General features: G+C 46.3%; 1 protein-coding gene across 1 annotated transcript; it reads right to left on the bottom strand.

Annotated features, from left to right (window-relative positions):
• Positions 1 to 720: 720 nt before the first annotated feature.
• Positions 721 to 11,712, bottom strand: S100A10 (S100 calcium binding protein A10). Its single transcript, XM_061406284.1, has 3 exons — positions 11,606 to 11,712; positions 4,481 to 4,633; positions 721 to 1,131 (listed from the first exon to the last, which is right to left on the bottom strand). Exons 2-3 carry the CDS (start codon positions 4,610 to 4,612, stop codon positions 970 to 972), a joined length of 294 nt encoding a protein of 97 aa, XP_061262268.1. The 5' UTR covers positions 4,613 to 4,633; positions 11,606 to 11,712; the 3' UTR covers positions 721 to 969.
• Positions 11,713 to 12,079: the final 367 nt, after the last annotated feature.

Genomic DNA, 12,079 nt, shown 5'->3' with positions numbered 1-12,079 from the left:
GAATTATGTTGATTGAACTGTTTAATTGGTACAATTTCATGTGCCAATTCATACCTCATCTTTCCATAAAGAATATTATATTATTAATAAGTATAGCTATTTAATAATACCTATGGAATGCATATCTGCTGAAGCTTGTCACAGACACAGAAAGGATTAGGAGAAACACTTTGCTGTTTATCAAGACATAAGTACTGGCATATCAATTTCAACAAAACAGCACTACCCTATTATATAAATCTTGGCTACGTTAATTCTTGACATCACAATATAATCATGGCATCTTATGACAACTCAAAAAATGTTAATGTGATATTGTTCCTGAGGTATCACACTAGTCTCTGATTTTAATTCGTTGTCTTATGGACTTATTTTTACCCTAGTTTGCTGAAACACTGCTATGAAAAATGGATTAAAGATATTTCAGGCATACAGAGAGTGCTGGTTGGAAAAGCACTGATTTAACTGGGCAGGACTATGCTCAGAAATTATAAAGTTGGAATATATTCCTGAAGTGCATTCTTTTAATCCTTGAAGGTTTTGTCCTTCAGCTAGACACAGCTACAGGGCAGGTCAATTTGAGAAATTAGACTGCAAGTCTGAGTGGAGAATGCTTTCTCATCTTGCAGGTTCTGTGGAAAGAGCTCTGCCTCATGCCAGATGCTCAAGGACATGTAGGAAAAAGCATTTCTGAAGAAGGAATCAGCATTCTGTCTGTAATTCAGAACTAAAAAAGGAATTTGTTTATTGAGAGCAAGAGGATGCAAGCAATATAAAAATCAAAAGCTTATCTGGCTTTAATTGACTTTTCTTTCTCTGCTTCTCAAAATGGAGTTGGATTTTATTTGTACATTTTCTATGGGTCCCATATGCTCAGAAATCCTTATACAGGGGAAGCTGTGGGACAGAGTCCTTAAGTGACCCTTTATGAGAATTCTTATCAGGGTGGGAGTAATTGCTCAATGCTGCCTACTTCTTCCCCTTCTGCTTCATGTGTACTACAAAATAGTCATTGCATGCGATGGTGAGCCCAGCGATTAGCGAAAAGAAGCTCTGGAAGCCCACTTTGCCGTCTCGACACTGGTCCAGGTCCTTCATTATTTTGTCCACGGCCAGAGGGTCTTTTTGATTCTGAAAAAAAGAACAGAAGCAAGAACCGTCAGTCAGTGGTTGCAGTGACGAGCTTCTTTGATTTGTTCTGCTGACTACTATATGTATACTCTCCTCATTATTTGAATTCTTGCTTTAGATCATAGTGATATTTGGAGGTCTTCTAAATGTACTTCTCTGCTTTGAGAGAGCGTATCAGTAAATTCATATTTATTGCAGGCTAGGAAAGAGGTTTCCATGGCATTCTTTTATGTAACTCAGGGACTAGAAACAGTCTATTTCTAGAAAGAGGAGAAAGACGAGATACAGTGCCAGAGAAGGGAGATCCACGACTCTGAATTCTCAGTCCACTTAAAATCTGACCTGCTTTACTCACAGTCCAACTGTTACCATAAATTTTTTTTTCCTTTTTTTTAATTGGAGGATAATTGCTTTACAATATTGTGTTGGCCTCTGCCATACAAATTATTTTGAAGGTAATGGACCATGGAGTTAAGTGTTAGTTCCTTAGTTGTGTTTGACTCTTCCCAATGCCATGGACTGCAGCCCGCCAGGCTTCTCTGTCCATGGAGTACTCCAGGCAAGAACACTGGGGTGGGTAGCCATTTTCTTCTCCAGGGGATCTTCCTGACCCAGGTATCGAACCCGGGTCTCCTGCACTGCAGGCAGACTCTTAACCATCTGAGCCATCAGGGAAGTCTGTTACCACAGTTTTAAAATTTACATTCTCTTAACAAATTTTCATTCCTCATAGCATGGTCAAGTCCTTAAAAAAGAAACTCCTTATGAAAGACCTCATGAGATGACTTAGGGAGTAAATTTCAGATCTATGTCCTATGGATTTTGAAGCAATGCTAACGATACCCTGGGATGGGTTAGATTTAAAGAGGAAAGGCAGTTGGTCCTCTTTTCTTGGCACAGCTGAGGCCAACCTAGTGTGACTTAATATCATATTAGCCAGGTGAGTAAGTCACACACCTTGGTGGACCTTCATGTAACAGCTAAGAATTGAGGCTGGACTAGAATGTCTCTAAAATTGCTTCTGTTCTTAATGAGTTGGCCACTCTATGTCATACTATACTCTTTCTTGGATGTTTTACATTGGATGTGTTTCAAAAGTAGAACATGTGATGGAGTCATAGAACTCCCCACAACTCTTAGCACAAATGCATGGAACTGGAATGAACAGGTTAAGATCCCTTTTGTTTTTTCTTTTCCCTTGCTTTCATGGGTGATTGGTTTAATCACTCCTTTTCACAGTGTTGATGCTTAGAAGTGTAAAAGTGTAGTTTCTCCTGTGGGGTCCATACCATCAACCAGAAGTAAATATGGCCATTTACAGGTGTTAAAGGGTTCAGGGGGACTTTCCTGGTGGGCCAGTGGTTATGACTCTGTGCTTCCAATGCAGGAGGGTGGGCTTGATCCCTGTTCAGGGAAATAAGATCCCACATGCTGTGTGGTACAACCAAAAAAAAAAAAAAAACCCATTAAGGGCTCAGGTAAAGCATTTATGAGTCCTGTTGACTGCATACCTGAGTAAGGGAACTGACACACACTGTCTTAAGTGTGCGGGATGTTTATATAAACTGCGCTCAGAAACCCTTTAAGGCAAGCAGCAGCATTTCCAACATGCCCTAAGCAGTCAACTATAACCTGTCTATGCAGCTACCTCCCTCTTTTGGTGGGTTTCAGTTAATTCTGGCCTCAACCCCAGCTTCCTGGCTGTGGTCACAAGCAGTGCAATTTGGATGACATAAGGGATCAGGTTTAGAAACAAAACGCTCTGTCAGTGTAGCCAGTGTGGGTGTGCCTGGAATTATGACCCCATGCTTAGAATAAATTGTACTGCCATGTTCCGAACTGTGTTGAACACTTTATCGAACCACAAAGCCTTTAGGAAGGGTCTTTGTCTCATGTGATAGTCATCTTGGCTTCTAACTTACGTAACAACACAATTAACGAGTGTTTAGAAGCAGACTGAGAGCTTCTTTGTGTGATGGGCAGGTTTACAATGAGAACATTTTGTCCTTGAATTTTATGCTTGCCTAGAAGGATCACAGAAAGTGAAAGTGGTCTTGGAGATAATCATGTCCAGCCTCTCATTTTACAGAGCGCCTGAACTGAGGCACAGAAAGCTGAAGCAACCTTCCCAGTGTTAGTTAGGGTCCTGGTCTGGGTTTGTATCGAAGAACTGTAAGAAAGCAGAGCACCAGTGTCCTCTAACTCATTCTAGGATAGCACTGTGGTATCTGCAGCTCTAAGATACAAGTTAAATGATTTCTATCTGTTTATTTGACTGATACTGATAACCTATAAATCATCATGTCCTATAAAACCTTATGTTTACTGAGTCAGGAGTCAGGGGCTTAACTACTGCTGTTTACCATGCAGATGACAAGAGGCAGGACTCTGCCTTTTACCATCTCCTCCCCAGTGGTTCAGAAGGTAAAGACTCTGCCTGCAATGCAGGAGTCACAGGTTCAATCCCTGGGTCAGGAAGATCCTGAAGATCCCTCCAGGGGAAGTTCATCCCCTGGAGACAGGCATGGCAACCACTCCAGTATTCTTACCTGGAGAATTCCATGGACAGAGGAGCCTGGTAGGCTACAGTCCATGAGGTCACAAAGGGTTGGACACAGTTGAGTGACTAACACTTTCACTTTCCCTTCACCCTTTATAAGCTAATGCAATGTTCTACACCAAGTACAGTCCTGATCCCTTTAAGTGACTCTGGTTGTGGCAGGCAGAGAAGGGTTTGCATTTCAATCTAGTAGCGCAGGCATAAACTCAAATTGTGCTTCTGTGTTCTCATAGCATTATCAATGTGAAAAGCAGTTTTTTCTGGAGCGATGCTTGGCTCTCATTCAGCAGATGCTTGACACCATTCGTTTAGAGTAGTGTTGGGAAAAAGTTTGAAAGTCTTTATCTAAAGGGATTTAATTTAAGAAGGGACATGAGTGGATGTGACCAGGACAGGGCACCTCCAGCGCCAGGTTTATGGACCTGAGGGCAACAAGGCAAGCTGGATGATTACTCTGGTGAAAGACCTTCTTTCCTGCAACTCTGTCTCAATGGACACAGTGACTCCAGAAGGAATCTTTCTAACACCTCTTATTGTGATTTGTGTGTAGTCTCATTTCACTTCCAAACTGTAAGCTCCTTAAGAGCAGGGGCTATATGTCTTCTTTACTTTCTGTTTCCTCCCATAGTATCTTACAAACAGGAGGCACTCAATAACATTTAATAACTAAGTGAATGAAAACACCTTTCTAGTAGTGACTTCTACCGGGAAGGGCTAGAAAGAGGAAGGGAAAGGACACAGGGCCCAGAAGCATTATAACGGATTCTTCCTGAGCCTTTCAACACTTACTTCCAAAAATCCAGGGAACTCCTTTTCCATGAGTACTCTCAGGTCTTCCTTTGTTAAGTAACCTTTATCACCTGCAAATTTGTGAAATGTGAACATCATGGTTTCCATGGCGTGCTCCATTTGAGACGGCATTTTGGTGAAGTCTGTTGAAACCTATTAAAGGATGGAAAGAAACAATACACATTAACTCTAAAAAATTTTATTCATTTATTTATTTGGTTGTATTGGGTCTTAGTTGCTGCAGGCAGGCTCTAGAGCACAAAAGCTCAGTAGCTGTAACCCACACGGCTTAGTTGCCCCAAGGCTACATTCAGGGGCATGAATTACCAGTCTTTTGAGAATGACTGGAAGAGCTCAGCCATTCAATCCTTTTCCAATTCACCCCAGGTTTGGGGCCTTCCTCCTGCTGATGGAAACAGGCAATTCAGGTACTGGTGCTCTGAATGAGGGGTTTTATCTAGTTGCCTGCTAAGTTTGCATAATGAAGAATAAAAACTCTGATCATTTGGAAAAGCAAGATCAGTGCCCCTTCGTTTAACTGACAAAGCACCTACTGAGAGAACAGATGTCTCACCACTTCTCTTGGTGGCGGTGGTGGCGGGCGCTGGTAAATGGGACTCTTCCATGTGGACATGGCTGAATACCAACAGCCACAGTCAAGCGTCATTAATAAAAGAACTTCAACCCTCCAAGCTTCACTAGACCTTGCTTGGTCTCATTCTAGGGTTTAGAAATCTGCTTAATGAATTTCATCTTCTGAGCACTTTTTTTTTTTTTTTTTTTGGCCACACAGCATGGCTTGTGGGATCTGTGCTCCCCGGCCAGGGATTGAACCCAGGCCGCTTCAGTGAAAGTGAGGAACCTTAACCACTGGATCTCCAGGGAATTCCTTGTATTCTTTACTAAAGTTCTGAACTTGTTATTGATCGTAACAAAGTCATTTGCATCTTTGGTAGCAACATCAGTTGCCCTACCCAAATACAAGCTACCCAAATCCTTGAGGAGGAACAAGTAACAGTATATACTAATCACTTTGGGGATCTGATATATTTTTGGCAGCACTAGACAGAAGAGCTACTCTCACAGTCTGAGGTGCAGTGGGAAAGGAAGAGCTTTTCATTGTGAATAGCTTAAAAGAAAGGAAAGGATTTGTCAGATCATTATATTCAGGTATAATAATCTGGGGGCATTTGTCTCATCAAGGCCCAATGCCTGGTACTTAAGAGGAGCCCAGTGAATTTTGCTTAATTGGAAGGCATGCTTCAGCAAGAACAGAGTAGCTTTGGCTTACACTAACTAAAATCACTACTGGATAGGAAACAGATGAAATTGAATCGAGACTAATATACCACTCAAAAAAAAAGGTTAGGAATTGGTTTAGAGTAGAAGGCAATGGCAACCCACTCCAGTGTTCTCGCCTGGAGAATCCCAGAGACAGGGGAACCTGGTGGGCTGCCGTCTATGGCGTCGCACAGAGTCGGACACGACTGAACCGACTTAGCGGCAGCAGCAGCAGTCCCCAAACATTTTGGCACCAGGGGCTGGTTTTGTGGAAAACAGTTTTTCCACAGATGGGGAAGGGGTATGGGGGATGGTTTCAGGATGATTCAAGAGCATTACATTTATTGTGCACTTTATTTCTAATTGAATGCCATCACTGATCTGACAGGAGGTACTGGTCCACAGTCCCAGAGGATAGGGACCCTTGGTTTAGAGCAGTGGTTGAAGGGGAGGCTGGCATGTTCTCCTGAAGAGTCTCAATAGGAACTGGAGACATGCATTCATTCTGGTTCCTGTTGCTGACATATGCGTACTCAACACAGATCCCTAAATGCTATATTTTACCGAGGAGAAGGTGGAGCTGGTGAACACGAGGATTGAGCAATTACACTTTGAGTTGAAAGTCCTACCCCTTAATCCCCAGAAAAGTACAGGAATCAGCATGCCAAAGAATGTGCTACTCTAGAGAATACTATAAGCCAGAATCTGGCATGATTCATCTGGAAGACTTCTCATGGAGAGAGCAGCAAATTCAAGGTCCACTGTGGGATGAATTCCAGAGGACTCACATCCTTTCTCCTCTCTCCTGACACGGCCAGTATCTGGCTTCACATGGCAGTGGCTTAGAGGGAGTCAGCCTCGCCTGGATTGGCTCTGCAAGTCCAGCAGCATAAGACGTAACTGAGAGAACTGAACTGAGTGAGTCACCTTTGGGAGAAATTTGTGGCATCCCACTTCAGTTCTCAGGACATATCTCAGGAAAGGAGTCAGACACCAGAGGTTTAAAAATACCTGTGCCCAAGCTCTACAGCCAGAGCACTTCACAGTCAATGCCCAAAGATCTCAGAAGCTGATCTGGCTGTGGGACAGCTCATTCACTTTCTTCACAGGGCAGAACAGAAGGAAAATGCGCTGCAAAGCCAGAGAAGTAAGAAAGGGAATTGCAGCATGAAAAGGACCCCTGAGACAGGAAACAGGCTACTTCAGGAACTTCTAAGAAATACAGGTTGTAAGCTGAGGAAGTCCTGGCCACCCTTGAATACGTTCTTCAAGAGAGTGAGGCCCTCCTTCCTGGAGTGACACTCAGGTCTCAGGACACTCCAAACCCAGGCAGGGATGGTCTGCGCTTACTATGAACTGTGGGAGCTTTTCTGCCCCCACTGGATCCCGCCTGCTGTTTACTGAGCACGTGGGCTGTGGCCACAGCAGCCAGCGCAGACTCTCAGTTTGTTCCTTAGTGCTTGTACTCAGTGGATAAGTCACGTCCAACTCTGCGACCCTATAGACTGTAGTCTGCTAAGCTCTGTGTCCAAGGGATTCTCCAGGCAAGAATACTGCAGTGGGTTGCCATTTCCTTCTTCAGGGGATCTTCCCCACCTAGGGACTGAACTTGCATCTCCTGGATTGGTAGGTGGATTCTTTACCACTTGAGTCACCTGGGGAGCCCGTTTGTTCGGTAGACCTTCTGCAATAAGAATGTAGAACAGAGGATACTCGGGAGATCTAAGGTTGTGGAAGCAGAAACAGGTTTGAAAATGAGAGATGACCACCCTCTCATCAGTAACCACGGCTCCTGAGGGCACGGACAAGGGCTAGGAGCAAGTCATTCGGTTTTGAAGGTGAAGCCAGCACACTGATTTTAGAGTAAGATGAAGGAAAAGGGGAAGATGTCATGAACACTATGCTCTTGGCTAGTGGATGGATCCTCCAGTTCTTCCAGAGTGTGGTGGGAGCCCTACTGAGCCAGCCCGCCAGGCCCTCCCATCTTGGGCGTGGCTCACCCGGGCTGGGCAGATGGATTGGTTGCTAAAGCAGCAGTTCAAACTTGAATCTGGCGTTACCATTACTGCCTCCGCCCACCGCGGCCGTTCTCCAGACACCCGACGAGCTCCACCCCCAGGTAGGGGTGTTACTCTAGCTTCCGGCCCGGAAACACTTCTACTGGATGGCCTTGGGCTGAGAGGCAGCGGCATCCTCTGTGTTCCGCAGACAGCCTACTGCCGTTTCATCATTTATCTGCCTCTCCACCCTCGATTTAAGTTCTTATAGGGTAAGGGCTATTATTCTGTTCTGTCTAGAAACCACTAAATAGTGGTATAGTGTTGCTAATGAGCGAATGAATGAATCAAACAATTCCGTTGGCTGGAGCTGAGGTGCAGGTGTGATTACCCAGGTCTGGGCTGAAACCCTGGCCACTGGAGCAGAGCAGGAGGTGAGGGCTGGGAAGGGCCTGGAAAGGGGCAATGAATCAACGGTAGAGTACATTCCATAGTGTAGGAGAAAATGGTGTGTCCTGCTAAACAGGTCTGGTCACCCAACACTTTCTCTAGTTTTGGTTTATCCCTCTTGATTGCTTTCTCACTGTGAGTTCAACAAGCTCTAACTACCTCATTGTTGGTCACTCACGTTTTTACTGAAATCATTTTATTGTGATGTCTGTGTTTCTCCTATACAGGTCTGAAGAGTGGATGCTCACATAGGTTTCTTTGTGTAACTGTCTCTTCGGAAAAAAATTCTGGGCTCTACAAACTTAATTACAGTGGTGGGAATTCAATTTTTGCTGTACCTACACTGAGAACCTACTTTGCATGACTAGACTCATGTGGGCCCCCTCTCCACAGCCCCCACCCCCATGGTGCTTGACTTTGGGGAGTTCACCAGCTAAGGTCATACTATTTTAAAATATGTCCTGAATTCTAGTTAACTGTGCTTCTGTGTCTTTCTCCACTAAACTGTGGGCTCCAGGAGCAGACTCTTAGAAGCCAGCACCCTGCCTTCAGAGTCTGCTCAGTGAATTAGTCAGTAGGAAATTGACAATAATATAAATTTTGATCCTTCTGGGAGTAGCATGGAAGTAGGGGTCCTCCTTAGAAAAGTGTCTGCTCCTAAGCAATATCAAATGTTTGCTCTGGACCCATGCCCAGATCCAGGCCATAATTTCAAAAAGATTTCTAAAGAGTAAGAAGTCTGATCTCTTCTGTGTCTTGTCCATACCCTAGTTTTCTTACAGCCCACCCAGAAAACAATTGGCAGAATGTTAGTAAAAATAAACATGTTATCTAAAAATGTTTTGGGTGTCCTTCTTTTTGATGATTTTAAAAAGAAAAAAAAAGGGGGTGGGGGATGGAGGGGTGGGATTGAATTTGATCCCTAAAGGGAATTCAGAAAAAGTGAGTTGAAGCAATGGATCTAATCCCGGCTGTCTCTCCCACCTTTCACCAAACATAAAATTTTCCCATTAAGAAAATGAGCAGCAAAAGAAGAGTTCCAGATACAATCCAATAGGAAGAACTCTGAGGCCTTCTCTACCCTAACAGAGTACATCCAATTTTCCCTGAAGAGTTGTCAGGTATCCGGCAGAACGGACAAACAAGAGCCATTGTGACAACAGCTATTAAATCCATTGTTGGATTAGGTGGTAGTTATTTAATAAAGGGCTAGGAAGTGCTGAAAATTGTTAAAAATAAATTCATTCTCTTTGCTTTTGATGTGAGATTCCTAAATTGTTGAGTCCCAGAAAAATGAGAAGCTTAAGACTCTAAAAAGATCAGCTTTCCTAGCAGTCTGAGTGCTAATCTACACTTTATATCTCTGAAAGGATTCTATTGTTGCCTTCAACTTTAAAAGACTGGACTGGATCAAGGCCATACCAAGTGGGTAGTGCTCTAAAAAAGTCACAGGGTTGGAGATGTCCGTGGAAAGCAAAGAGGCACTCAGTCTCAGCTCCACCCCGCCCAAGCCCTGACCTCACTGGAGAGTAGCTGCTGGAGAGGTTGGCCAGGTGCCAGACATGGGAGGAAAGGGGGCCATCCGATGTTGTATGCAGGAAAAGCCGGGGAAGAGCATCACCTAGAAATCAGAGTGCTTTATGCACAGAAGACCATCAGGAAAATCTGAAGAACCAAAATAAGAATCTCCAAATGGTGGATCAAAGGCCATAGTGAAGAAAGGAGCTTCTGGCTGTTAAGGGAGGAATACATCACTTGGAAGAGATGATTAAATAGAAACCGGACAGGAATCTGTGGGGGCAGGGCTGATGAAGACATTTCAGATGAATTATGAACTCATTCCTGCCCTAATGCCTGGCATCACCTTTTGCTATCTGATGAAACACGCTGGAGGCAAAGATCACTGACAGGGTGTTTCTGTGGGCCTGGCCTCACCTGAAGGGCAGGATATAAGTCCAGTGCTGCAGGCTGAAACTCATGCTGTAGGGGAAAAAAAATCTGCAGTAACTGTAAACCTCTCAGTGGGAAGCGCTACCTCCCAAATAAAGCTGAGGCAGCCTGCCAGTGGGCATCCAGGCCGATAACCCAGCAGCTGAAACGCCATGACCCTACCAATCTAACCTGTCCTCAACCACAGTTCAGTCAAGAAACCTCTCCTTCAGATGGCCGGCCTGTCCGGGTGTGACTCATTTCCTCTTGGAAAATGCCCTCTAAAATGGCACAGTTCCCCTTTTCCTTCAGGGAGTGTTCTGTCTGAACCATCTGCAGAGAGAGTCTGGAACCATCCAGGCCACACCCACATGGTCTCACAACTGAGTCACAGGCTTCCACTAGGAGAATCCGGGAGCCCTTTGTGCTAACCACGCCCTGCAGAAACCTCAAGGGAGGGAAGCGGGTGGGCTTAACGTATTCCAGAGCCTGGCCCAGGGCCCCATGGTGCCTGGCACAGGGCTAGCTGCTCTGCTGGCCCCTCCACCCCCGCCCAACAAGGCAGATTCCGGGTTTCAGTTACGTGGAGACCGCCCGAGGCTGGAAAGTGCGGTATTCAGGTCTGGGACGAAGCACCAGTCCTTTGCCAGGCTCAAATTGTGTCCAGGTACCAACAGCTCATTGTACTGGGCCAGGTTAATCTGGGGTGTTAGATCCTTCATTAAACTTGCTCTTCCTCTACCTCTGTATAGTTCCACTTGTTTAACTAAAATAGCAAGAAGGAAACCCTTTCAATACAAAACCCACTTAAGTGGTGGCTGAAAGTGGTGGCTCCCCCCTACCCCCTCAGCAAAACTGTGTTTTAAGGAAAACAAATAGGACCGTCTTCCCTCCGCTGGTAGAGAGAAACTTCTCGTCTAGCAGACAAATAACAGGAAGCCCAACCTTGAAGCTTCGAGGAGAGGGACAGAGGGGTGTCCTTTAGGGAGAGAACCCGCCAGCCCTCTCCGAGTCTGCACGGGCCCTCCAGCTAGACTACGAACATTTGCACAGACCTGCAGCCGGAGCCCACAAAGAAACAAGCCGGCCAGGACAGGGGGGCCAGAAACAGGGATTCGGGTAACTGGGGAGACTAGTCGAAAAGCAGGAAGGGTGTAAAGAAAGATACACTAAAAGGTAGGTGAGAGCAGACCCCGGGGCACCAACACCGAAGTACTAGTAAAGGCCAAGTGCTCCCTCCTCTGGGGGTCTGGGGGGTCGCGCCGGGGAGGGAGAGGGGAGGTGCTCGCCCAGCTGGGGTGTGGCCCAGAGCTCGGGGAGAGGATACCCCTGCATGCCCAGCCGACGCCCGACCACCACCATCGTCCTACCCCCACACCTGGGACGCGCGGGAGCCGCCGATGTGGGGATTTCCCCGGGCGCGGGATGTGGGGCCGGGGACCGCCCGGGACCGGCGGGCAGGACTCACCTTGGCGGGAGGCGCAGCGGGGACGCTCGGCTGGCGGGGACTGGCGGCCAGTGAGCACAGCGCCGCGGGCAGGGCGCCTTAGTACGTGGGGGTGGGGGGGCGGGGGGAGGCAGGAGGAGCCTGGGCGGGTGTCGGGGCTCGGCTCACCCCACCTCTTCCCCTCCCTCCTCTTCCTGCCCTCCTCCCTCTCCCCCCGCCACACTCACACCCCGGGCGCAGCGCACACACCCTTCTCTCGCTATGCGGAGTAGCCTCGCTCCAGGCCTCCACCCGCCCCCAGAGAGAACGATATTGTAAACTCTTCCTACTCAAATGCTCTCAAATATTTTCGTGCCCTTCCTCTCGGGTTTGCTTTCAGCGAGTGTGGAAATCAAAGAATCCAGTCGTCCTGCGGGTGGGGCGCGCTGGCCCAGAACCAGATTGTAAGCTCCTCGTCTGTAAACTACAGGTCTAGGAATTATTTTCTAGATGATA

The sequence above is a fragment of the Bos javanicus genome, chromosome 3 (genome assembly GCF_032452875.1).
Source record: "Bos javanicus breed banteng chromosome 3, ARS-OSU_banteng_1.0, whole genome shotgun sequence".
NCBI lineage: Eukaryota > Metazoa > Chordata > Mammalia > Artiodactyla > Bovidae > Bos > Bos javanicus.
The sequence above is the reverse complement of the archived record's forward strand: the minus strand, read 5'-3'. Positions and strand labels throughout refer to the sequence as shown.